This window comes from Colobus angolensis, unplaced genomic scaffold (genome assembly GCF_000951035.1).
Source record: "Colobus angolensis palliatus isolate OR3802 unplaced genomic scaffold, Cang.pa_1.0 Scaffold1, whole genome shotgun sequence".
Classification (NCBI taxonomy): Eukaryota; Metazoa; Chordata; class Mammalia; order Primates; family Cercopithecidae; genus Colobus; species Colobus angolensis.
The window spans coordinates 4,270,317-4,293,195 of NW_012110918.1; the positions used below are offsets into that span (position 1 = coordinate 4,270,317).

Below are 22,879 nucleotides of genomic sequence, written 5' to 3' on the forward strand. Positions count from 1 at the left end.
ATCCACCTACCCACCCACCCACCTACCTTTCCATCCATCCATGCATCCATCCATCCATCCGTACATCCATCCATCCATCCATCCATCCATCCATCCATCCATCCATCCGAAGAAGGAAATGAGTTGAATGTTCTTTGTTGAAGAGACAGAAGGTACAAAGGCACTTAAGAATAACAAGTTTGGTGTGTTTTGTTTGTTTGTTCCTTTTAGATACAGATTCTTCCCATGTCACCCAGGCTGGGGTACGGTAGCATGATCATAGCTCACTCTAGCCTAGAACTTCCAGGCTCAAGAGATCCTCCTGCCTCAACCTCTCAAGTAGGTAGGACTCCAGGCACATGCTATCACATCCAGCTAATTTTTAAATAATTTTTTGTAGAGATGAGGTCTCACTATGATGCTCAGGCTGGTCTTGAACTCCTGGCCTCAAGTGGCCTCCCAAAGTGCTAGGATTACAGGCATGAGCCACTGTGCCTGGCCAAGCTTGGTGTAAATTACTGAGCTGAAGAATAGTGAAGTGTGGAGAGAAGAGGCAGAGAAAAGGTGGGAGGGGGAAGGGGATATAGAAGGAAGGAAAGGGGAGAAATTGGGGGCTACACCATGGAGAGGTCTATAGACCATCATTGAAGACTGCTGGTCACTTTATTCCCAGTGCAATGGGAGCCCACTGCTAGGGTAGGGGCTTTAATCAAAGGGATGACATAATGTAATTTACATTTCAGAAGCATCACTCTGGCTGCTATGTGGAGAAGAGACTTTAGGATGGCAAGAATAGAAGTTAAAGGTCCAAGAGAAAAGTGGCGGTGCTCATGGAGACAAAGGGGCAGATTGAGGATGTGGAGCTCATGGGGTTTGCTGGTGGACTGGACATAGAGTGAGAGGGAAAGAAATTAACCAATGATGGCTTCCAGGTGCGGGGTTTGAGCAATTGGTTGAACATTGACATCCCGGCTGGGACAACAAACACTGAGGGGTAGTCATACGGGAGTAAGGAACAACTAACAGCTTTGTTTGTTGTACTGAAGTTTGCAGCATCTGTGAACCCTGTGACGGAAGGTGCCTAGTAGGCAGGAGCATACATAAGGTGAGCCCAGGAGAGAGGGGTCAGGCAGGAGACAGACATTTGGAAGTCATCAGCACATGGAAGATATTTAACACTGTGAAACTAGAAAAGATAACCTAGAGAAGAGTGCTGATAGAGAAGGAACGCTGGAGAACTCCAGCATTTAGAGACTGGTAAGAAGAGGAGGAGCCAGCAAAGAGGAGGTTGAAGTCATGATCAGCTCAGTTTGTAGCTTGTAGGCATAGGGATCATGCTCCACAATAAAGACTTTTTACTGAGGCTTGGAAATGTCTGATCTTACATATCAGAAATCAACATTTTGCAGGTACATTGGCTGTTAGGGCTCTTCAGCTGAATCAATTACTCTGCATAATATATACACTGCATGGAGTAACTTAAAAGTTTTGGGAAGCAGGAAAAATACATGATTTCTATGGTCCTTAGAAACACTGCCTAGTGATCTAGGGACCTGGAGAAATTCCACATTATTGAAGTCAAGATGTTCCAAATCTATTCTCTGTTTATCTAGTTAGGTCAGTGCAGTGGTAAGAACAAGTTGAGAGCCTGGATTCCAGCCTTGTCCTCATTATCTACTAGCTAGGTGACTTCGAGCAAGGTGATTAACTTCTTTGAGCTTTTCTTCCATTAATATACCATACTGAGTTGTTAGCAGTACTCATAGGATTGTATGTGTGTGTGTATACGTATGTGAAGAATGCTGGAGATAGCTCATGAAAAGTACTTAGCACATGGTTAGAGCTCTGTAAATGGTCATTTTATAGTGATAGTTATTGTATCCATCTTCTTCCCTTCAGACTCTGTTCTGCTCTGCATTGTGCTCATTTATTACTTTTGTCAAGATTTCCCTCATTTTACAATGTTTTTTCTCCTCCTTTCTGCCTTCCCACTTCCTACCAGTCTCCTCTTCCATGCCTTTTATTCAAACATTTTTAAGCTTGGCCTGTGTGTTAAGTTCTGTGCCTGGAACTGAACACCATAAAGTCTTCCCTAACTGTCTCAGCTTACCATCTGTCTTCCACCCATCCAATCACCCACCCACCCAAACACTCACCCATCCATCCATCCATTCAATCACCCACCCAGTTATCCATCCATCCATCCATCCATCCATCCATCCATCCATCCATCCATCCACCCATCCGTCTGTCCGTCCGTCTGTCCTTCCATCTGTCCATCAGTCCATCCATCCATCCATCCATCCATCCATCCATCCATCCATCCATCCATCCATCCCTCCCTCCCCTAGGTATTTCTTTACTTCCAAATGATTTTGCACAATCTAACATTGATCTTACCTAGCTTTGTGACTTCTGATAATTCCAGGTGTATATATTAGCTTTCTCAGTGAGACTAATTTCCTGAATGGGATAAGAACATCTAACACTTAAAAAAAAAAAAACCCTCACTAAAGCATAGAGCAAAAGGCCAGATGCCGAATGGGCATGCAGTATTTTCATGTTAAAATAAACTGAGACCTGGAAAATGATTTGTCCAGCCTGGCTGGGAAAGTCCTCCACACAAAGTCCTCCTTGGTTTCCCTGCCAGACTGCTGCCATGTGGCCGTTTTCAGACTGTGATTTATGAGATGGGCAGAACTGCCTCAATTATGCAAATCACACAGAGCTGCCTAAGGAAAATGCCTGCCAATTTCAGGGGAGTCTGCCCATATTCATTTATACTTGTTGAAGCTTTTTAAACATCCCATTGGCCGTCTGTCACAGGAACGTTCACCTCTGAGTCACTTGGTGCTCTCTCTAGTGTCTTCTCTGCTCCCTGATAACAGCTGCTGTTTTAGTGCAAAAGCACACCCCATTTCTAAAGCCTGGGTGCCATGTTTTTTTTCCAATCATCCACTTCTTTGCCAGACACTTAATGAGACACTGTTGAGGACTAGGCGTGGACTGGGCATAGGGGAATACAGAGGTGAATAATACATAATCACCACTCTTTGGGAAATCAGAGCCCTCAAGGCAGACAACAGACAACCACCACTCATTGTGATAAACATTGTAAAACTGGAGCAAAGTAGAGAGGAACTAATTCTGCCTGTGAGTTGGAAGGAAGCTTCCCAGAGAAGATGAAAGATAAGTAGGCATTCCCTAGGAGATAAGAAAAGAAGAAAGAGTCAAGACAGAGGGAATGTTATATGCAAAGGCACAGAGGAGTGTAAGAGAGCAGGATATTCAATGGCCAAGAGATGGTTTGTGTGAAGGGAAGCGCATCATTGTGAGGGGGGGGTTTGAAGGAGGTAGGTAAGGAGAAGCAGGAGATGAAGCTGAAACCGATGAAGAACGAACCTGTGTAAAATGATCAGGATTGTGGCTCTCATTGTGTAGAGGCAATGGGGAGCCATTTAAAGAGTGAGGACACAGTTTCATTTGTGTTCAGAAAAATCTCTCTGACAGGGAGAGGAGTTATTGGGCTATGGTAAATGCAGAGTAGAGATGATGAGGGCTAAAACTAATGTAGTAGAAGATGGATGGGGATGAAGAACATAATTAATTTGAAGGATGCTTAGGAGGTAGGAGCTGTAGATGGCAACACCAAAAGTGAGAGGCATGAAGATTGATCCCAAGATTTCTAGTACCAATAACTTGGTAGATGGCAGCTTTATTGAATGAGTTGGGGAAGATGGGAAGGAATCAGACTTTGGAGGGAATGTGATGGTTTGTGTTCGGGACATGTTGAAGTTGGAGATACCCAGTCAAATCTAGAACTCAGGGGAATAGTATAAAACTACCACTGCTATTGTTTCTGGGCCTTAGAATATCTCTGTCCTTTACTTTGCTTATGGATCGACAACTTTAGAGTAAAATGGGAATCTTCATCATCTTGAGTTTCAGCATTAGACAAGTTTAAGTTCAAATTCTGTCACTCAAATTTACCAACATCCTGACTTTTTTTTTTTTTTTTCCGACGGAGTCTTGCTGTCACCCAAGCTTGAGTGCAGTGGCACAATCTCAGTTCACTGTGACCTCCATCTCCTGATTCAAGCGATTCTCCTGCCTCAGCCTCCTAAGCAGCTGGGATTATAGGCATGTACCACCATGTCCGGCTAATTTTTTGTATTTTTGTAGAGACAAGGTTTTACCAGGTTGGCCAGGTTGGGTCTTGAACTCCTGACCTCAGGTGATCTGCCCGCCTCAGCCTCCCAAAGTGCTGGGATTAGAGGCGTGAGCCACCACACCTGGCCCCAACATCCTGACTTTATACAGGTTAACCCACAACTACCAGCCAGCTTGCACAACAGAAAAATGGGGGCTGTTAATATCGATCTACAGGCTTTGTGATAATGCACTGAGACGTGGAGACACTATAAGCAATAATCAGGCAGTGAAGAGTTCTAAAAAGATCATTCTAAGCACTCAAAAAGGCTCCGCACAGATTTAGCTATTCCCAAGTTCCTCCACTTAAAAAAATCCAAAAGATTATTTTGGGACATGGACTTAGGCCTGGAAATGCATTTGGCTTACCAAGGCCCTGTTTCTTCACCTTAATTATTTTTGGAGGAAGGCTGCAGATTCCAAAGGACACTGGGCCATGAGATTCAACTCACGTGTTCTCTTTCCTGGCATTTGAGAAAAAAATTTTTGGAAAAATCCCCAAAACCTACTGTCCACACAGCAGCCCTCAGTGATTACTGCAATTGCTCAATTGTATGGTTATTCACGAGGCGCAGATTATAGGGTTACTTTGCTGAAGTCTCTGTGACTCCACCAGATAAAACTAAATTAAAAAAAAAAAAAAAACCCAAACATGCAAACGCTGGATATTTTCTGAGCATATGGCAGCATTTAGTTTTAGTCAGCAAGAAACAGGAACACAACAAAACACAGCCAAACTGTGAGCAATATTTTTTGTTCTCTTTTTCTGTTTTGTTTTGCTTTTCAAGGATGTGGATATCTGACACCCAGGCTTGGTTATACAGAACAAGCCTCTTTTGAAAATACCTGATATTAATAAAATGATAAAAGTACAGTCTATTCGCAATTTTTATGTAGGACTTGCTTCAGAAGTTTGTTGCTAGATCTGTATTTTGAAACTTGGAATTCAGGTTTGCATACAGATGGTAATTTATAGGTCTCCAGGCCAGCCTGGGCAAATAATCCTGTTCTAGCAAATACCACCATCCTCCATCCTGTTGTTCAAGCTAGAAACCAAGAAGCTATTTTGAAAAGCATCTGCTCCCACCTGCTACGTCCACTCAAACCACACATTTTGTCCACCTCAAACTGTGTGTCTCATCATCTATTCCGCCTCCACCTTGGTCCAAGCCTTCATATCTCTTGCCTGAACCATGACATTATTGTCCCAACTAGAGTCTCTTATCTCTGATACTCTGACACTTCCTCCACGCGATGGGTAGGTAAGTCTTTTTTTTTTTTTTTTTTGAGATGGAGTTTCACTCTTGTAGCCCAGGCTGAAGTCCAATGGCGTGATCTCTGCTCACTGCAACCTCTGCCTCCCGGGTTCAAGCGATTCTCCTGCCTCAGCCTCCCGAGTAGCTGGGATTACAGGCATGCGCCATTATGCCTGGTTAATTTTGTATTTTTAGTAGAGACGGGGTTTCTCCATGTTGATGAGGCTGGTCTCAAACTCCCGACCTCAGGAGATCTGCCTGTCTTGGCCTCCCAACGTGCTGGGATTACAGGTGTGAGCCACTGCGCCGTCAGATACGTCCTTTTAATAGGCTCTCCCATGTTAAAAACCATTCAGTGGGTTCCCATTGCCTGTGGGGTAAGGCTTGAAGTCTTTGGCATGGCTTCTGAGGTCCTTCCACAGCAGGGCCTGGTGCCTCTTCCCCATTCATTGTCTCCTATTCCAGCCACATAGGCCCCCTTTCAGTTTCTTGAAAGCATTGTGCTGACTCAGCATTGGGACTTCACTAATACTGTTTTCCATGTCTGGAAAATGCCTCCTTTATGATTGACTCATTCCTGTCTCAGTATAAATGTCAGTTCCTCAGGGAAGCCGTCCCTGATTCTCCAGGTAAAGCTGTCTCCCCGTGGAGAGCATTCATGAATCTGTCCTTCCCACTAACTTCTAGGCTCGGGGGATGGTGTCGGTGGGTGGAGTCCATGTCTGCCCTGCTCCCTGTGATATCCCTCATACCTGTACCATGCCTGGAACATGACAGACACTGACTCAAATATTTGCCAAATGAATGAATGAATGAATGTGCCTGAGGTGCAGGCACTTGTGACTGTACATGACACTATGTCCATGCAAGAGGTGCTCAGAGTTCCACTGTCCCCCATGGCCACAGGGCTGGCCCCTCCCCACAGCCACCCCACTGGGTGAATAGTCAGGATAGAGACAGCATCAGGCCAAGCCATGGTGGTGGCTGCCACAGTCTGTAACCGGCATCCCAGTGGGGCAGGTGTTGGGAGAGAGCCATGACCCGAGGACCACAGAGCAGGGCAACAAGGGCTTAGGTAATGGGCTGAGAACAGGTAGCAGGGAGGATTGGCAGAGGACTCCTTGCAAGCAAGGACACTGAAATGCTTGGTGTTTTTTTTTTTTTTTTGAGACGGAGTCTCGCTCTGCCGCCCAGGCTGGAGTGCAGTGGCTGGATCTCAGCTCACTGCAAGCTCGGCCTCCCGGGTTCACGCCATTCTCCTGCCTCAGCCTCCCGAGTAGCTGGGACTACAAGGCACCCGCCACGTCGTCCGGCTAGTTTTTTTTTTTTTGTATTTTTAGTAGAGACAGGGTTTCACCATGTTAGCCAGGATGGTCTCCATCTCCTGACCTCGTGATCCGCCCGTCTCGGCCTCCCAAAGTGCTGGGATTACAGGCTTGAGCCACCGCGCCCGGCCACCTAGGTGATTTTGATGTTCAGAAAAGGATGAGAAGTGCTGATGAGCAGGAGCTCCTGACAGGGTTGCAGTGTACATCATTGAGCTGTGGATGGGTTACCGGTGGCCTAACAAACTGGCTCCCTTTAGACTCAAGGGCACTGGTTGTCTAGCGCCATTAGCAACCTTCTAATTTCACTCCAGTGTGCCTTCCAAAATGTGCCATTTTCTGTGTGTGCTACGACATGCACAAGGTTGGGAAGCACTGACTGAATAATAATGCATGAAGGTGGTGAATACAGACTTGTTAAAAAAGGAAATTTGAAGGCCCCACCCGAGAACATCCAAAGTGGAATCACTGCAAGCCTGGGAATCTGCATTTGAGTCAGGCTTTCCAAGTGATTCACGTGCATGCTCAAATTTTAGAATCACAAGAACGAATAAATAGAAAGTATTACAAACACATTGTAGTAATAGTCTTAAAGAAATGAACGTCAGAATAGCCCTGCCTGAATTGACCTGGGTACAGAAAATCTCAGGTGAGGCAGAGGAATGGGAACCATTTTCCTTTATATCACAAAAACTTCCCTTTTCCCCAGACCTCTTCCTCTCCTTGAAATGATTGTGTCTCTGAACACCACAGCTGCAGCTGTCTGCTCTCAGATTTTCCCCTAAACCTCAGGTCACTGACCTTCACATAGGCTAGATTTAGTCTCTTGTGGCAGATGACATTATTGTTCTCAGTTCTTGACTTTCTTCTGCTCTGTGAGCTTGCAGTGAACTGAGATCATTCGTAAGAAGGTGAGAAGCATTGATATTTGCTATTGCAAGCAGCTCAGTTTTAGGGTCGTGTGTTTCTCAGCATGATTGCGGCCAGAACTAATTTACTTCTCAAAAGAGAAGGAATTTGGGTTGCCACTGGTCCCACCAAAAGTCTTTAAAACATATGACAAAAGAAGGGCTTACCGTGGTGGTGAGGACTTGGAAAGGGGTGAAGACCTGCCCAGACTGATCATACTTGTGCATGTCAATGTCTCCATAGAGACTGCCGCGCTCCTTCCAGCCAGCTAGTCTCTTCTCCACCTTCTTGTTCATAAAGTGCTGGAAAGGGCCCCGCTGGGGCAGACCTGCAGTGCCTGCAGAGGAGCCAGAGAGCATGTGGTTACCAAGTACCACGTGCCCACTCCAAGGCAATGTGTACTTTCTAAAGCAGGCAGTTCTTGTTCACGCCTCTCGTTTATTAGTGGACTTCCATTTACCTTTCTTAGTTTTCTGTAGGCTTGGGGAGGCAGACACAAAGTTTTCTGTAGCCCTGGGGAAGCAGACACAAGAGTCATCCCCTTATTTGCTGCTGGGAGCCTGGGACTGAGTTCTAGCTCTGACTGTGCCACTCACAACAAGACCTTGACTCACCACTCATCTCTATAGTGCATTATTGAGTAAGATCTTTTTTATAGCCATGAGATTGCATGATTTATATTTAAAAAGGCATGTAGAGAATGTCATGGGTTGAGAGTCAGTCTTCCCAGAAGCAGGAGGTAGGATCTGATGTGTGATGAGGGGTCCTGTCTTGCAATTCTCATCTTGCCTCTATTAGATACTGAGAAGCAAAGGAACCCCATTTGCCTTCCACTAGGAAAGACACCAACATAGGGGGCCCAGTGAATTCTCCCATCCAGGAAGTCTTCCTTAACAATAGCCTCCTGCCCAGGACAGGTCTACAGGTTAGTTTATCAACAGTAGCTCCCACTGGGGGCCGCAGCTCCAGCAGCACCAGACTTTGGCTTCCAATTGCTTTGACCCCAGATCTCCATTGGTCTTCCTAGTTCCTGACTATCTCACTCTCACCTAGTTTCTCTCTTCTGGTCTAGCTCATTTGGATTTTGACACCAGAGTGCCCAATTTGGTTTGTACATCAGTTTCTCCATCGGAGCTCATACCTGCTCCTGTTCTGTCCATGTGTGGTCACTGGGAGAATGATGCCCAGCCTAGATTCCTGAGCAGAAAACCCTCCCCAGCCATGCTTGCCCATTCCCCTTGTGTTCAGAGGAGGCTCAGCAAATGCTACCTCTACCCACATCTTGATTTATTTTATACTCCACAGAGCCAGGGGTGTGGTTGGCAACTGATGGTGGTGGTGAATGGATTCCAGCTGCTGATGGCCGAACGTGCCCTCCTTTCTGACTGAAACACCTGGGAGGGTGGGGGCGTGCTAAGGAGTGGGCAGTTGGACACACCGCAAGAACCTCATGGCAATTAGGGAGTTAGGCCATTTCCTGCCTCCCACACAGCAGGAAACAAAGATGTGTGTTGTTTTATTTCTTCCAGCATTGACCATAAAGATGCCAGACAGGCACTGAGATGGAAGCTCTGGAGGCAGGCAAGAAACAGAGGAGCTGACAAAAATCAGAGGCCATTATGGATTTTAGAGATCAAATATCGTCCTTCTCAGATGAGGAAACTTAGACCCAGCAAAGTGAAAGCAAGCATTTTCCCAAGAGCTGTCACTTTCTCCTGCGCCAAGTTTAAATTAATTTAGGCAGTGTCAGGTTGGAGACTGGGTTCCAAAAAACGTAGTTTCCAGAGTCCACCTTGAAGAGCAGCAGCTTGGTGCCAGTGGACCTCGGAGGTGCCAGCCCACCCAGTCATTCTGATTGGGTCAGAGCTGACCCAGTGCAGAGCTGTGCCCGCAGTGAAACATGAGAGAGGCCTCCATCCCTGGACTCCTCTGGCTCTTCTCTTTCCCCTGAGTTGTCATGTTGCCTTTCTTCAGGAGAGTCATCATCACCACCACCACTATCATCACCAACACCACTACCATCGCCATCATAATTATCATCACCATCATCACCACCATCATTACATTTTTACTACAGGAGCTGAAGTTTGCATGCATCTATTCTTCTGGCTGTATCACCCACTGCCCCTCCCCCTGCCATTGCTCTCCTGCCTCCTCCTGCCTCACTTCTATCCATCTTTCAGGATCCTAATTTGGGCTGCCAATGAAGTGTCACCTCTACTGCAAGCCTTTCTGGCCCCCAAATCGGAATTAGCTCCTACTCCTCTGGGCTTCCACGCTGTTTACTTCAAGGGTCTGTGTCCCTGAGTTGATTTACTGCTTGTGTAAGTGATCAAGTAGAGATACTTAATAATGTCCCACTCAGACTTCAAGGTACCTGAGAATGATGCCTGTGTTTTATCCTTCTATATGAATCATATGTCATGTAGGAAGTGCTCACCAGGAGTTGGTCACATTAAACGACTAAGTTTTGAAGGAGGACATTTCTAGATTTTAAGATAATAGGAAGAAAGTTAGGATAATACCAAACTTCTCCAAAATGCCTCTTTCACACAAAGCAAAATGAAACAGGGTAAGGTATCAGGTGATGAGACTCATAACATTTTATGTAGTCAACACGTAGCAGAAATTTAGGGTATGGAGGAGGAACAGGGGTCCCCAGGGGGTTGAAAAAAAATCATTAGGAATATCAGAAAACCATTCAATTTTAAGAATTTCTAATTTTTTTCCTTTTTGAGGATCGCTGGTGAGGTTTACTGTGCATTATGACTGACTTTAAGGGCTTTGTTTCTCTCCCCAAGCTGCCCTTATACGGAGGCAGAGAGGTGATGGGGACGGGTGGGGGTGGTGAGAGTGGGGAGGCGGTGAACAGAAACCCCTTACTCCTGCTCTTTTGGTCTTGGTCAATCACAACACCTTGTTTACTCAGCCCACCCCGTATAGGGTACATTCTCACTTCTCGGTCTGCAAAGGATATGAGATAAAAAGGGATCCTTGAAAGACTTATGTCATACGTTAGGAAGCTCTTTGCTATTGGAGGAGACAATACCCAGCTTCATCCCCCAAGTTTGGTGGTGGTCAGACTGGAGGAGATTAATGGTGGATAAACAGGTCCCAGGGAAAGTGGCAGCATCCAGTCTGTGGTCAGGAAGCAGGGAGAGAAATGCTATACTGTAGATTCCATATGTGGCACTCACTTCTTCCATGGCTAGATTCGGGTTGCCTGACCTCACAGTGTAACAGGAAAGAGGCTTGTGCAACTGAGAAGGAAGCAGACCCTCAACCCATAGCCAAGAATGAAAACTCTGGTTAGTAGATAAATCGCATCTACCTGATATTCTGATATGCTTTTCTAGAAGTTCTGAGAATGTGATGAACATGGTGGAAAAGTCTCTTTGCCAGGTGCATTATTGATAAGTTGCTCTGCTGATGCCACATGAGTTGATTCTCATTGTGGGGGTTTTACTGAGTGGAGAAGATAATTAGGGGCTACGATAGGATTGTTTAATTAGATAATTAAAGAATAAATTATGTGACTCCTTTTTTTTGTATGTGTACAGGCTTATTATTATTATTATTTTTTTTACTTTAGTGCAAGGGTCAATCAACTTCCTCTTAAAGGACCAGGTATCAAATATTGTAGGCTTTGTGGGCCATGTGGTCTCTGGAACACAAGAGTAACAATATGTGAATGAGTAGGCATGGCTGTGTTTCAATAAAACTTTACATATGAACACTAACATTTGACTTTCATATAGTTTCCATGTGTCAAAAAACACTGTTCATTTGATGTATTTGCCAACCATTTAAAAATGGAAAACCGTTCTTCACTCACAAGCCATCCAAATAGAAGCAGTAGGACAGATTTGGCCTGAGGGCTGTAGTTTGCTGAGTCCTGCCTTAGGGAATGCCTCAGTGCACCTCCTGTTGCAAGGAGATTGGAGCTAGTTTCCAAGATAGAAATGAGCATTTTGAAGTTCTCCCAGCAATTTCAAAATCCGTTTTCAGGCTAGATAACTGGTCCATGATAAGTCTGAAAAGAACCCTTCCTGTTTACAGTCCCACCAACAGTGTAAGAGCGTTCCTATTTCTCCACATCCTCTCCAGCACCTGTTGTTTCCTGACTTTTTAATGATCGCCACAGAATTTAAAGTATAATAAAAAATAAATGAATAAATAAATTTAAAAAAAAAGTCTGAAAAGAACCAAGCCTGGACTTGCCTGCCTAACTCCCATATGAAATCTGTGGCTTCCAGCGATCTTGGAGTCTTCCAGTTCATATTCTAGACTTTATGACCACATTTAAACCAACTTAGGGATACACGGCCCCTCTCTCTTAGAGGAAAACAGACCTTAACTCCTACAGTAAACAATTTCATCATCATGTCCCTTAAGCACTCATTTTCACACTGGCCAGCTTTTAGGGGTGTAACGCAATCTCACTTCCTAATGTTGTGGATGAGTAATGTCATGTAACGTACTGTAATGGAGAGAGTTGTTTATTCCCTCACAGATATGCACCAAAGGGGTAAATAACGGCGACTCTCCATCTCTGGTTTTTGTTTGACATTTTCCTCTACTGCGCCAGCTATGACCTTAGGTGTGGATCATTTCCTTTTCCCTAGATGGAAGGAGCTGATGTTATGGAGAGTGGGGGTGGTGTTTGCTGATGTGGTTCCTGAATGTCTCCAGCAGCCCAGAGTGAAGCACCACTACAACAGTATTTAAAAATAGAGAATAAAGTAAGCTTAATGTAGCAGTGTCCTCAGGATACCAGAGTAGGCATTTAAAAAATAACTCAGGATGATTCTTTCTGGAGTCTGCCAAGGCGCTGAATTCTGAGACCATGGTGGGATTCTGATATTTAAAAAATGTTCATTGGTGGGAGTGGGGAGGTGATGGACTGGCATAGTTTAGTGCAGTATCTTGTGTCTAGTAGGCTCTCCATAAATGTTTACCATACAAATGAAGGGGGTGAGGGTTTAGAAGGGCATTTTGTCTGAACAGGAATTCTGGTTTCCTTCCAGCTGAACTGCCTCTTGGGTTGCCTCTCAGGTCTTTGCAGAAACATGTGACATTCTGAGGAGTGGAGAGAAGTTCCCCTTTGGATCCCAGGCAATTGGCACATTAAATCCAGTCTTACTTTTATGACACCAGAGTCTACACGGTTCCCTGTTTCTAATAGCTGCTACTGGCTCAGCATTATCTCAAAAGAGGAATCCAGCTTCCTTGGTTTTTGCCAAAGCCCAAATCAATAAGCGTCTGCTTTCTGCTGCATTTGCAATTGGTGCTGCTGGCAGCATGGAATGTTGAGCATGTAGAAGCCATGAGCCCCCACCTAGCTCAGGACTTGTTCTGGATTGTAGACTGCTCCTTTGTAAGGGAGAAGGAACTTGGAGTTTGGAGGGGTGGGAGAAGTGGAGGCCGGAGCTCTATGTTGCCATGTTTCCTTGTGAGATAACTAGGAAGTTTTGGCAATTTTTAAGCTCCCATCCTTAGTAACAATTTTGTTTTTGTGGTAGGGGGAGTGGGTGGAGAAGGAGGGGAAGTTGGAAAGAGGTTGCTCTCTGGAAGTGATGAGACCCTGGAAAGAGAGAGAGATATATATTCAAAGAAAATTGAGACAAATTTTTTTTTTTTTTTTTGAGGCAGAGTCTTGCTCTGTCCCCCAGGCTGGAGTGCAGTGGCAGGATCTTGGCTCACGGCAAGCTCTGCCTCCTGGATTTACACCATTCTCCTGCCTCAGCTGCCTGAGTAGCTGGGACTACAGGCGCCCGCCACCATGCCCGGCTAATTTTTTGTATTTTTAGTAGAGACGGCGTTTCACCCTGTTAGCCAGGATGGTCTCGATCTCCTGACCTCATGATTTGCCTGCCTCGGCCTCCCAAAGTGCTAGGATTACAGGCGTGAGCCACCGCGCCCAGCCAAATTGAGACAATTTTTTTTTTTTTTTTTTGAGATAGAGTTTCACTCTTGTTGCCCAGGCTAGAGTGCAGTGGCACAATCTCAGCTCACTGCAACCTCCACCTCCTGGGTTCAAGTGTTTCTCCTGCCTCAGCATCCCAAGTAGCTGGGATTACAGGCATGTGCTACCATGCCCAGTTAAGTTTTTGTATTTAGTAGAGACGGGGTTTCACCCTGTTGGTCAGGCTGGTGTCAAACTCCGGACCTCAGGTGATCTGCCCGCCTTGGCCTCTGAAAGTGCTGGGGTTACAGGCGTGAGCCACCACGCCCAGCGAGACAAATGTTAAAGATTGTTTATAACCTCAAAATTAGTTCCATGCCCTTGATGCCAGGATACTTCTCCTCTGGTACAGAAAAGGCAAGCTTGCATGTTGACATTAGACTCTAGTCTCTTTAAGGTAAAATTCAGGTTCTACTGATCTTTGAAGCCTTGGCATCCAGCATGAAGCATGATAAATAGCAGGTGCTTAATTCTTATAGGTGGTGACAGAGTGAACATCAGATGAGCAAGCAGAATACACGCTCAGCACTATCAGCTTTTCTGGATATGTGGGAAATGTAATCTTTTCTCAATATGATCCCACCCTTTCTCTACCCAGAGACAAGCTGTTATCTGCAAAAAGCAGCAGAATTACATTCAACATTCAGACCTGCTATAGTGGCCTGAAAAGGTGTGCAATGTGTTGAATTTCAATGCCTTTGCTGAAAATAAACAGAAAAATGTGTATTGTTGCTCATGTCTCTTTGGCTTATCATGTCTTTAACAGTTTTGTTAAAAAGGGAATTTAGCTTTCAGACCACTGGAAAACTATCAAGCTTTGGCTAGAGCAGCAATTTTCAACCCTGGTGGTATGCTGGAGCCTCCTGAGGGGTTTTAAAAAAATTCCAACACACAGATGCACCCTACATCAATTGCATCTGAGTTTTGGCAGGTGGGATTCTGGACAAGCTCTCCAGGTAATTCAGATGTGGGCAGCCTAGGCTAAGATATCGCTTAGTTACCATTTACCCACACTGGAGGACTAGGGCCAAATAGCTGCTCCTCTGATTGCAAATTAGCAGTCAAACCAGGGGGCTTTGGAGAGTGGAAATAATCCTGTGGATTACAGTATTTGATTAGAGTCAGCACTTTTTATTTTTGACAGTGGTTCCAACAAGCCTGAAGCAAACCCTGAATCTTTATATAAAAAAGTCATTTAGTTGGATTAAAGCTTTATTGCTTTTTGCCAACTTTTGAATTGGGTGGAAACTATTAGTGCTAGAGAAATGTCACGATTTCTTTTAGAGCAAGGTTTGTGTTGCAATTTTCTGAATCCCCAGCTCCTAGTACAAGGCCTGCCATGTGGTAGATAGTCAAAAACGCTAAAACAATTACAGTAGCTGCTGCTTGCTGGGTACTGACGGTTACACTGAACACCTCATGTAATCTTCAAAACAACCATATGAGGTAGGTCCTATTAGTATCTTCCTTTAGAAAGGTGCAGAATTCTAAGATGACACCAATATTCTGCCCCCTATTGTGCCTGCCCTATATAATCCCCTCTCCTTGAGTGTGGGTCAGATCCATGAATATGATGGGATATCACTCCTGTGATTATATTATGGCAAAGGTGAAGAAATTTTGCAGATGTGACTAAGTTTCCTCATCAGTTGACTCTAAAGTAATCATAAGGGAGCGTTTCTTGGGTGGGCCTGGTCTTATCAGGTGAACCCTTTAAAGGATGGGTTAGAGATTGGAGGCCTGCTGATAGGCATGTCACCATGAGTACTAATGCTCTAAGGAAATAGATTCTGCTAACATCCCAGAGCCCCAGGTAAGACTCTGAGTAAGGGAACTTAGCTAAGTCACCCAGATTCCCGACCCACAGAAACCATGATATAATAAACAGGTGTTGTTTTAAGTCACTAAATATGTGGTAATTTGTTATGCAGCAATAGAACACTAATATACCAGTGGAAAAGTCATGATACAGAGAGGTTAAAGGGCTTGGCCAATGATCCACATTAGGAGCTGGTGGACCTGGGAGTCAAACCCTGACGTTTCTGACCCCAAGCTGTTTAACCATGTTATCACCATTTATCTATAAAATGAGGCTCATTTGCACTGGCCGACTGGCTTTCTGCAAGCTATAAACTGGGACAAAACCAAGGTGGATTCAAAATCTTGCTTGCTTTGTGCAGTGATGTGGAATTAGAGGCAGGAGCTTTCAGCATACCCCACACATTTGGAGGGTCAGGGCCAGAAGCACGGGAATGGTATCTTTTCCAGATACACACTCCAAGCTGTGCCCCCAAGTTGGTACATACGTCAGTCATGCAAAAGAGAAGGACTGAGGAAGGCTGTTTTAATCACAACTGGGAGCTCAAAGGCCAATTTACTGAACATCAAATAAACCTTAAGAAAGAGAGAGACAGGGCTGGGGTCACATGGTGACAACCACATCTGCTTTGCTCCAGCTGAGAGGCGAGGGTATTGGCCTACATTTCTGATCAGATCCAGAATTTAAACATCATAATTATTACAGTGATCCTTTCTTAAAGAAAAACTAAGCTTTACTTTCATTAGCAATGTACATTTTAATCCAGCTTTTCCATTTTTTTTCTTTCTTTCTTTTTTTTTCTTGAGACAGAGTATTGCTCTGTCACCCAGGTTGGAGTGCAGTGGCGCGATCTCGGCTCACTGCAAGCTCCACTTCCCGGGTTCATGCCATTCTCCTGCCTCAGCCTTGCAAGTAGCTGGTACTACAGGTGCCTGCCACCATGCCGGGCTAATTTTTTTGTATTTTCAGTAGAGACAGAGTGTCACAGTGTTAGCCAGGATGGTCTCGATCTCCTGACCTAGTGATCTGCCTGCCTCGGTCTTCCAAAGTGCTAGGATTATGGCATGAGCCACTGAGCCCGGCCCAGCTTTTCCATTTTCAAGGAGACTGGGAGAGAGAACTTTTAAGATTTGGTTATTCTCAGACTGGGGCCACATGGGCTCTCTTTGCAGGACATTGTCTGTGCTGGGTGGCCAAAGCCAGCTTTTGTGAACAGAGGTGTGTGTTCTTGTGTTGGCTTCTAAATGGGTTCTCAGAGAGGTGGTCACCACCACTCTATCATCTTATGCAAAAGCCATGGGTGTCCCACACCAGAGCAGTCCATAGGTATTTATAAGTTGAATGGTGCTGTGTGAGCTCTGATGAGCAATGTGACTCTGTAACTGCCTACAACGTGGACTTTGACTCGAAGGTAGGTGAACCTTACTCTACCCTCTGGCAGCTGTGTGACCTTGAGCAAGTCACTAGACCTGTCTTAGCCTTCATTTCCTCTTCTATAAAACAGGGATAATAATGTCTGGGCGGACCTCCTACCCATTATCCATTCTCCTCTCTTCTTCAGCAGGAGGAGCCTAACTGTGGGATGAAGTTAGTGTGCTCTAGCTAAAACCATTTCATTGTCTTGCTGGTAATTTGGGATGGCTGTAAGACCTATCTCTGGCTAATGAGAAGTGAAAGTCTGGTAAAGAAGGGGTGTCTTGGAAAGTTATCATTTTCCTGTACTCAGCTAGAATGTTCCTTTTCATTTTCCCTTTACTGGCCTGTCCTCTTCCTACCTGGAATGTAGATGTGATGTCCAGAGGTGAGCAGCCATCCTGTGAGCATAAGGATAAGGAGGAGCAGAAAGCTATGAATGGCTTGGGTCTCTGATGGCATCATGGAGCCACCCACCATCCCTTCCCTGCCTTCCTTTGGACATCTTAACACATGGGGGAAATATACTTCTCTTTCTACTGGTGATATTTTTTTCCCCTTTTATCCCTTCAGGCCAAATGCAATTCTAGCTGATTTGTAAAAACCTGCCTTATAAGGTACACTTCCCAAACATTTGAAAATACTCAGTGAGCCATCAGGTGTTAACATATGCAAGAAGTCATTCAACAACTTTATTATTAGGGATCCCTTTCTAGAGATATAATCAATGTGAAACGAGACAGGACAGGGGTGTCTCTCTTCTTCAGTACTGACTTGTGGGAAGTAAGTATCCTGGTATGGTATGGGAATGTGTGGCCAAAATATAATTTAACCGGAGTAACAAATTGCCCGTCAGGCCTAATGTGTCTAATTTTGTCTGAGGCAGAGAAGACCCAAGAAAGAGTTGCTCTTTGTCTTTGAATACCCCTTGCCTGAGAGAGAGTTCACTTAAGATCTAGAAAATATGCAGGGATTTGGGGTAAGACAAGGGGCAGTAACCAATGTATACCCCAGCAAGGCCATTTTAATGAACTCACAGTTCCACATGGCTGGGGAGGCCTCACAATCATGGCAGAAGATGAAGGAAGAGCAAAGGCACGTCTTACATGGTGGCAGGCAAGACAGCTTGTGCAGGGTAACTCCCCTTTATAAAACCATTAGATCTTGTGAGACTTATTCACTATCATGAGAGCAGCACAGGAAAGACCTGCCCCCATGATTCAATTACCTCCCACTGGGTCCCTCCTATGACACGTGGGAATTACGGGAGCTGCAATTCAAGAAGAGATTTGGGTGGGGACTCCGCCAAACCATATCAGCCATCATCTGCATCGACAGACACCAGATATTATGGAACAAGAAGGGGATGAGCACATTTTTCTCTCAGTCCAGTCACAGCCAAACCCCTGAATTTAGCTCAGGGGCTCAACTCCAGTAGGCACCTGGACCAACCAGCTGGGGCTCAGTCAGAGGAAAGTGATGAGGATGGGGCAGAAAACCAAAACCCTGTTTGTTATTTAGGGCCATGACTATAGGAGGTGGGAATAATGGCCTGAAGAAAAGTGGACCCAGTGGAGGACATGACAGTTATTTTCAAATCTGAAGGGCTTCCACGTAGAGCAAGGATCAAACTCCTCTGGCTCAGTTCCAGTGGGTGGAATTGGAACCAATGGTGAAAACTTCCAGGTTGCAAGATTTGGATTTGGGTTGGGATTTGGATCTGTATTTGTCAAAGACAGAGTGACCCATCTCAGTGGCTGGTCCCACTGCTGGTGGTATTTAAGCACATATGGAACTACCACTTCCTGGGATGTTGTACAGGGATCCCAGCATGCATTCACCTGTTGACTTCTTAACTCAATGAAATAATTGATGAATTAACAGTTATTGTGTGCTTGCCATGTGTCAGGCTCTTACAGCCTGGTCTGACTGACTACAGCCTTTGAAATCTCTCCTAACTTTGTGATTCTTTGATACTCTGAGTATAATGAACTCCATTTTGCATGGGGAGAACTGATGCGCCAGGATCTGGAGTGAGCTGTACAAAGCCACGGAACACATATGTAGCGGATTCTTCATTCTCTCTGAGCCTTTGCTCTCTCTAGTCTCCGTTCTTTTTCAAACAGCTGTTTCTTTCAGAGAAAAAAAAAACACGCAAAAAAAAAAAAAAAAAACAAAAACCCAAGTCATGCTTTACTAAACCATGTGGGCTTAGTGAGCATGTTTGGGCAGGATGTGCAGTTACCCAGTATTGGTCGGAGAGATGTGTTTTCCTGACTCTGGACAAATTGAAGCAAGCTTTCCTTTTGATCTGCAATCTTCCAAAATTCCCCAGATACCCCCAAGCAGAGGCAGATTATATGCAAGGGCTGTGGTTCAGATTTCATGGAACACATGGCTTTCTCACTGGGGTGTGGCTGTGGATTCTTCAGATTCAGTCACCCCTCTATTCTCTGCACTTACATTCCAAAAATTGCTGTAGAAACCACACACCTCCAAGAAAGCCAATTTCTTTTTAAACATTTGTGAATCTTTCTCTGTCTCTCTCTCTTTCTCTCTCTCTGTCTGTCTCTCTCTCTCTCACACACACACACACACACTACCATTTCATTGCCAATCTTTGCATCTTATATCTGTGGCTTTTCTCTTTTAGGACCTCTTGCCTGGCAGAACCTCCATGTGTTGGGAGCACCTCATCAGGCAATGACAGCCAACCTTACTTTTGCAGCTGGGCATAAGGAAGGAGCAGAGCCATTCAGCTCAAGCCTCTATTCCTCCGTGGTGCACCAGGCTTGCAAGATGTAGCAAGAGCAAATTAGCAGCTGTGTAAGACTGTCTGACGCTAGTAAAAGCATCTGTTGGAAAACTTGCTTTGTAATTTCCTGAGCATTTAGGGTCAGAAGTGGATAGAAACCCCCAAATGGAAGAAAAACCTAATTGCTTTCAAGTGGAAGGAAAATAAGAAACAGAACAGTTCGCACGGGTGCAGTCTGTGGATTCTCAACTGCAGGCCCCTGGGGTAAATGTTTCCAAAGCACTACTTTCTTAGGGAGCAAGAACTGACTTTCTCATGAAATGCTTTATTTGTCCCAGACTGGACCATACGTGGGTGGGAGTGGTGATCAAATTCACCCTCCCAACATTGCTCTGTAAGGCTGGAGATGAGTTGGAGAATGATGGATTGGGGCCCGTTAATGAGTTCTCTGTGTTAGTGTCTTGGATCATCTTTCTTGGTTTTAGTCACCAATGAGTTTTCAGCACCCGGAACAGTACCTGACACATAGTGGGTGCTCAAAAAACATTTGTTGAATGACAGAATGAATGCACTTTTGTGTCCTAAGCTCTCTCTAAAGTTCTGTGTCTTAGTTGGCTCTGTATATGGTTGATACCTGAAGTGGAGGTTAAAAACAAACGAACAAACAAACAAACAAACAAACGGAACTTTGATCTCTAGACAGAACTTGAGAGAAATATAAATTGGGGAGGCTGAAAGAGAATAAGGGAGCCAACACAGCTATGCAGGGTTGTTTGGGGAGGCACGGCTCATACGCAGACTGTTGGAAGGTGTCTCAGCCTGGTATAGGCCAGTCGTTTCTCTCACATGCCTTTGAAGTTTGCATCTCACTCTGAACTCCGCAGTGAAGATTTTGCCCTTGCTTTGCTTCAAGGCCAAGGCCTTTATCCTGAGATCAAGGGTCTTCCCTTTCTCTCCTGTCACTTTTGCTACATCTCTTTTCTTCTCTTTCCCTACACTGCAATTCTCCTTAATAGCTAGTTTCAGTTCTGGATGGTAAGATTGGGCTTCGCAAAAGACCCATTTCGAAACTCTCTCTTAACAAATTCACATCTTGACAGCTTTCATTGGCCTGAATGTGACTAAAACTGAGACTTCGGGGAATCGAAACTGTGATTTCCAAAAAGAACACAGCATCTGCATAACTAAAAACCCTGTCTGACTGTATGTGACTGGGGTTTTAGAGGAAATCTGGAGAATTTATGTACCCCCCTTCGCCAGCTGCAGTTTGTCACTCTCTTTAGTACTTGGAGCAATAGCTCTTTGTTAATAATCACAAAGGGTTGCATTTTTTACTTAGTAAATAAGGCTTAAAGATAAAACACCTTCTTTCTTTCCCTCCTCCATCAATAAGGCACACTTAGAAGAAACATCATGTAGAGCCATTTGCAAAAGGCTTGATTTCTTTATCTGGAGAAAGAAATGGAAATGCAAAGATGACTTGCCTCTGTGCCTTCCCAACTCTCTTGGCATGGAGAATACAGGCTCCTCTGTGTGTTGAACCCAAGGTTAGTAAGTCAGAGCTCTGAGAGCCATGGCAAGCATAGGTGATTCTTTAGGTAATAGGTTAGGCAGAGGAGAAGGGACAAAGAGAGGCAGAAAAAAGAGAAAAAAAATTTACAAGAGGAGAAAAAGAGAGATAGTGACACGCTTCCAGACAGTTCAGCTGCCTTTTTGTGCATCAGCTCATGACTGCGGCCTGCTGCTCTAAAGACACCAAATCCGCAGCTGATTCATTCCTCCCACTTGAAGAGATGCCTCATTGGCTAGTCACTGCTCCCTGCCTTAATGGGATGTGCCTGGTGCTCAGATATGTGGTTTGCTAAGCTTGGAGACTGAACCCAGCTTGGAGGAGCCCAACTCCACAGACACAAAGGCAATAAATGGGACAAAGAGTGGGGGACCCTTGGCCAGAATCAAGCTAACCCCTGGAGGTGGTGCCCTCTACATTTCCTTCAAATGATCAGATTCTCTCACTGAGGAGATGGGGCTGAGTCTCCGGGACTCAGGACGCCATATGTAGCTACTGAGCTAGTGGCTTGCACTGGCTTTGGTTTTATTGGAAGTCATCCTCTTTGGCCCAACACTAGATAATACCTAAATATGAAAATTAGAGTTTTTGAGCCAGATTCCAGTCGTGGGTAGTAGTAGCTCTGCAGACTTGGCTGTTTACAACTTATTTATTTATTTATTTATTTATTTTTGAGACGGAGTTTTGCTCTTGTTGCCCAGGCTGGAGTGCAATGGTGTGATCTTGGCTCACCGCAACCTCCACCTCCTGGGTTCAAGCGATTCTCCTGCCTCAGCCTCCCGAGTAGCTGGGATTACAGGCACCTGCCACCATACATGGCTAATTTTGTATTTTTAGTAGAGACAGGGTTTCTCCACGTTGGTTAGGCTGGTCTCAAACTCCTGACCTCAGGTGATCTGCCTGCCTTGGCTTCCCAAAGTGCTGGGATTACCGGCGTGAGCCACCACGCCTGGCCTTTTTTTTGTCTTGACCTATGACATTGGCTCTGACCTTGTCCCAAAAGGCCCTAGCTCCAGGACCCCATTTCATAAACTGAAATGCACCGGGTCTGGGTCTGTAGCCCTGGGCTGGCCTTACCCTTTGCATCTTTACGCAGTTCTGCTTTGCTGAGAGAAGGGCCTTGTTCGGCAGCCTTATCTTCTCCTGCCTCCTTTGTCTTGTCCTTAGTGCTCTGGGCAACCTCTCCCTTCTGCAGTGCCTGACTGGGAGGCGAGTACACGTCTTCAGGCTGGCCCTCTTGCCTCTTGTTCCCCTCCTTCCTCTCACAGAGAACTCTGGACAGAGAAACATCCACCCTCAGGTGTGATGTCCTGAGTGACTCAACAAACCCCAGTGAGTGACCCACCATATGGTCACAAGAGGAAGACGTTGAACTGGAACCCCCAACTTCAAGAAAAATGACTTAATCTAGAAAGAAGAAAAATGAGCCGGGCACGGCAGCTCACACCTGTATGTAATCTCGGCACTTAGGGAGGTTGAGGCAAGAGTTTGAGACCAGCCTGGGCAATATAACGAGACCTGGTCTCTACAAAAAACCTGAAACATTAGCTGCGTGGGTAGCACATGCCTGTGGTCCCAGCTACTCTGGAAGCTGCGGCAGGAGGACCACTTGAGCCCAGGAGGTTGAGGCTGCAGTGAGCTATGGTGGCGTCACTGTACTATAGCCTGGGTGACACTGT

The 22,879-nt window shown here is 45.2% G+C and overlaps 1 protein-coding gene across 1 annotated transcript in view; it reads right to left on the reverse strand.

Moving 5' to 3' along the window:
• LOC105504130 (glycerol-3-phosphate acyltransferase 3-like) overlaps window positions 1-22,548 on the reverse strand; it is a 135,025-nt gene extending 112,477 nt beyond the window's left edge. Inside the window, 2 exon segments of the mRNA XM_011931455.1 lie at window positions 7,846-8,015; window positions 22,278-22,548. Of these exon segments, the coding sequence (XP_011786845.1) occupies window positions 7,846-8,015; window positions 22,278-22,548 (441 nt within the window).
• Between the last annotated feature and the right edge of the window lie 331 nt (window positions 22,549-22,879).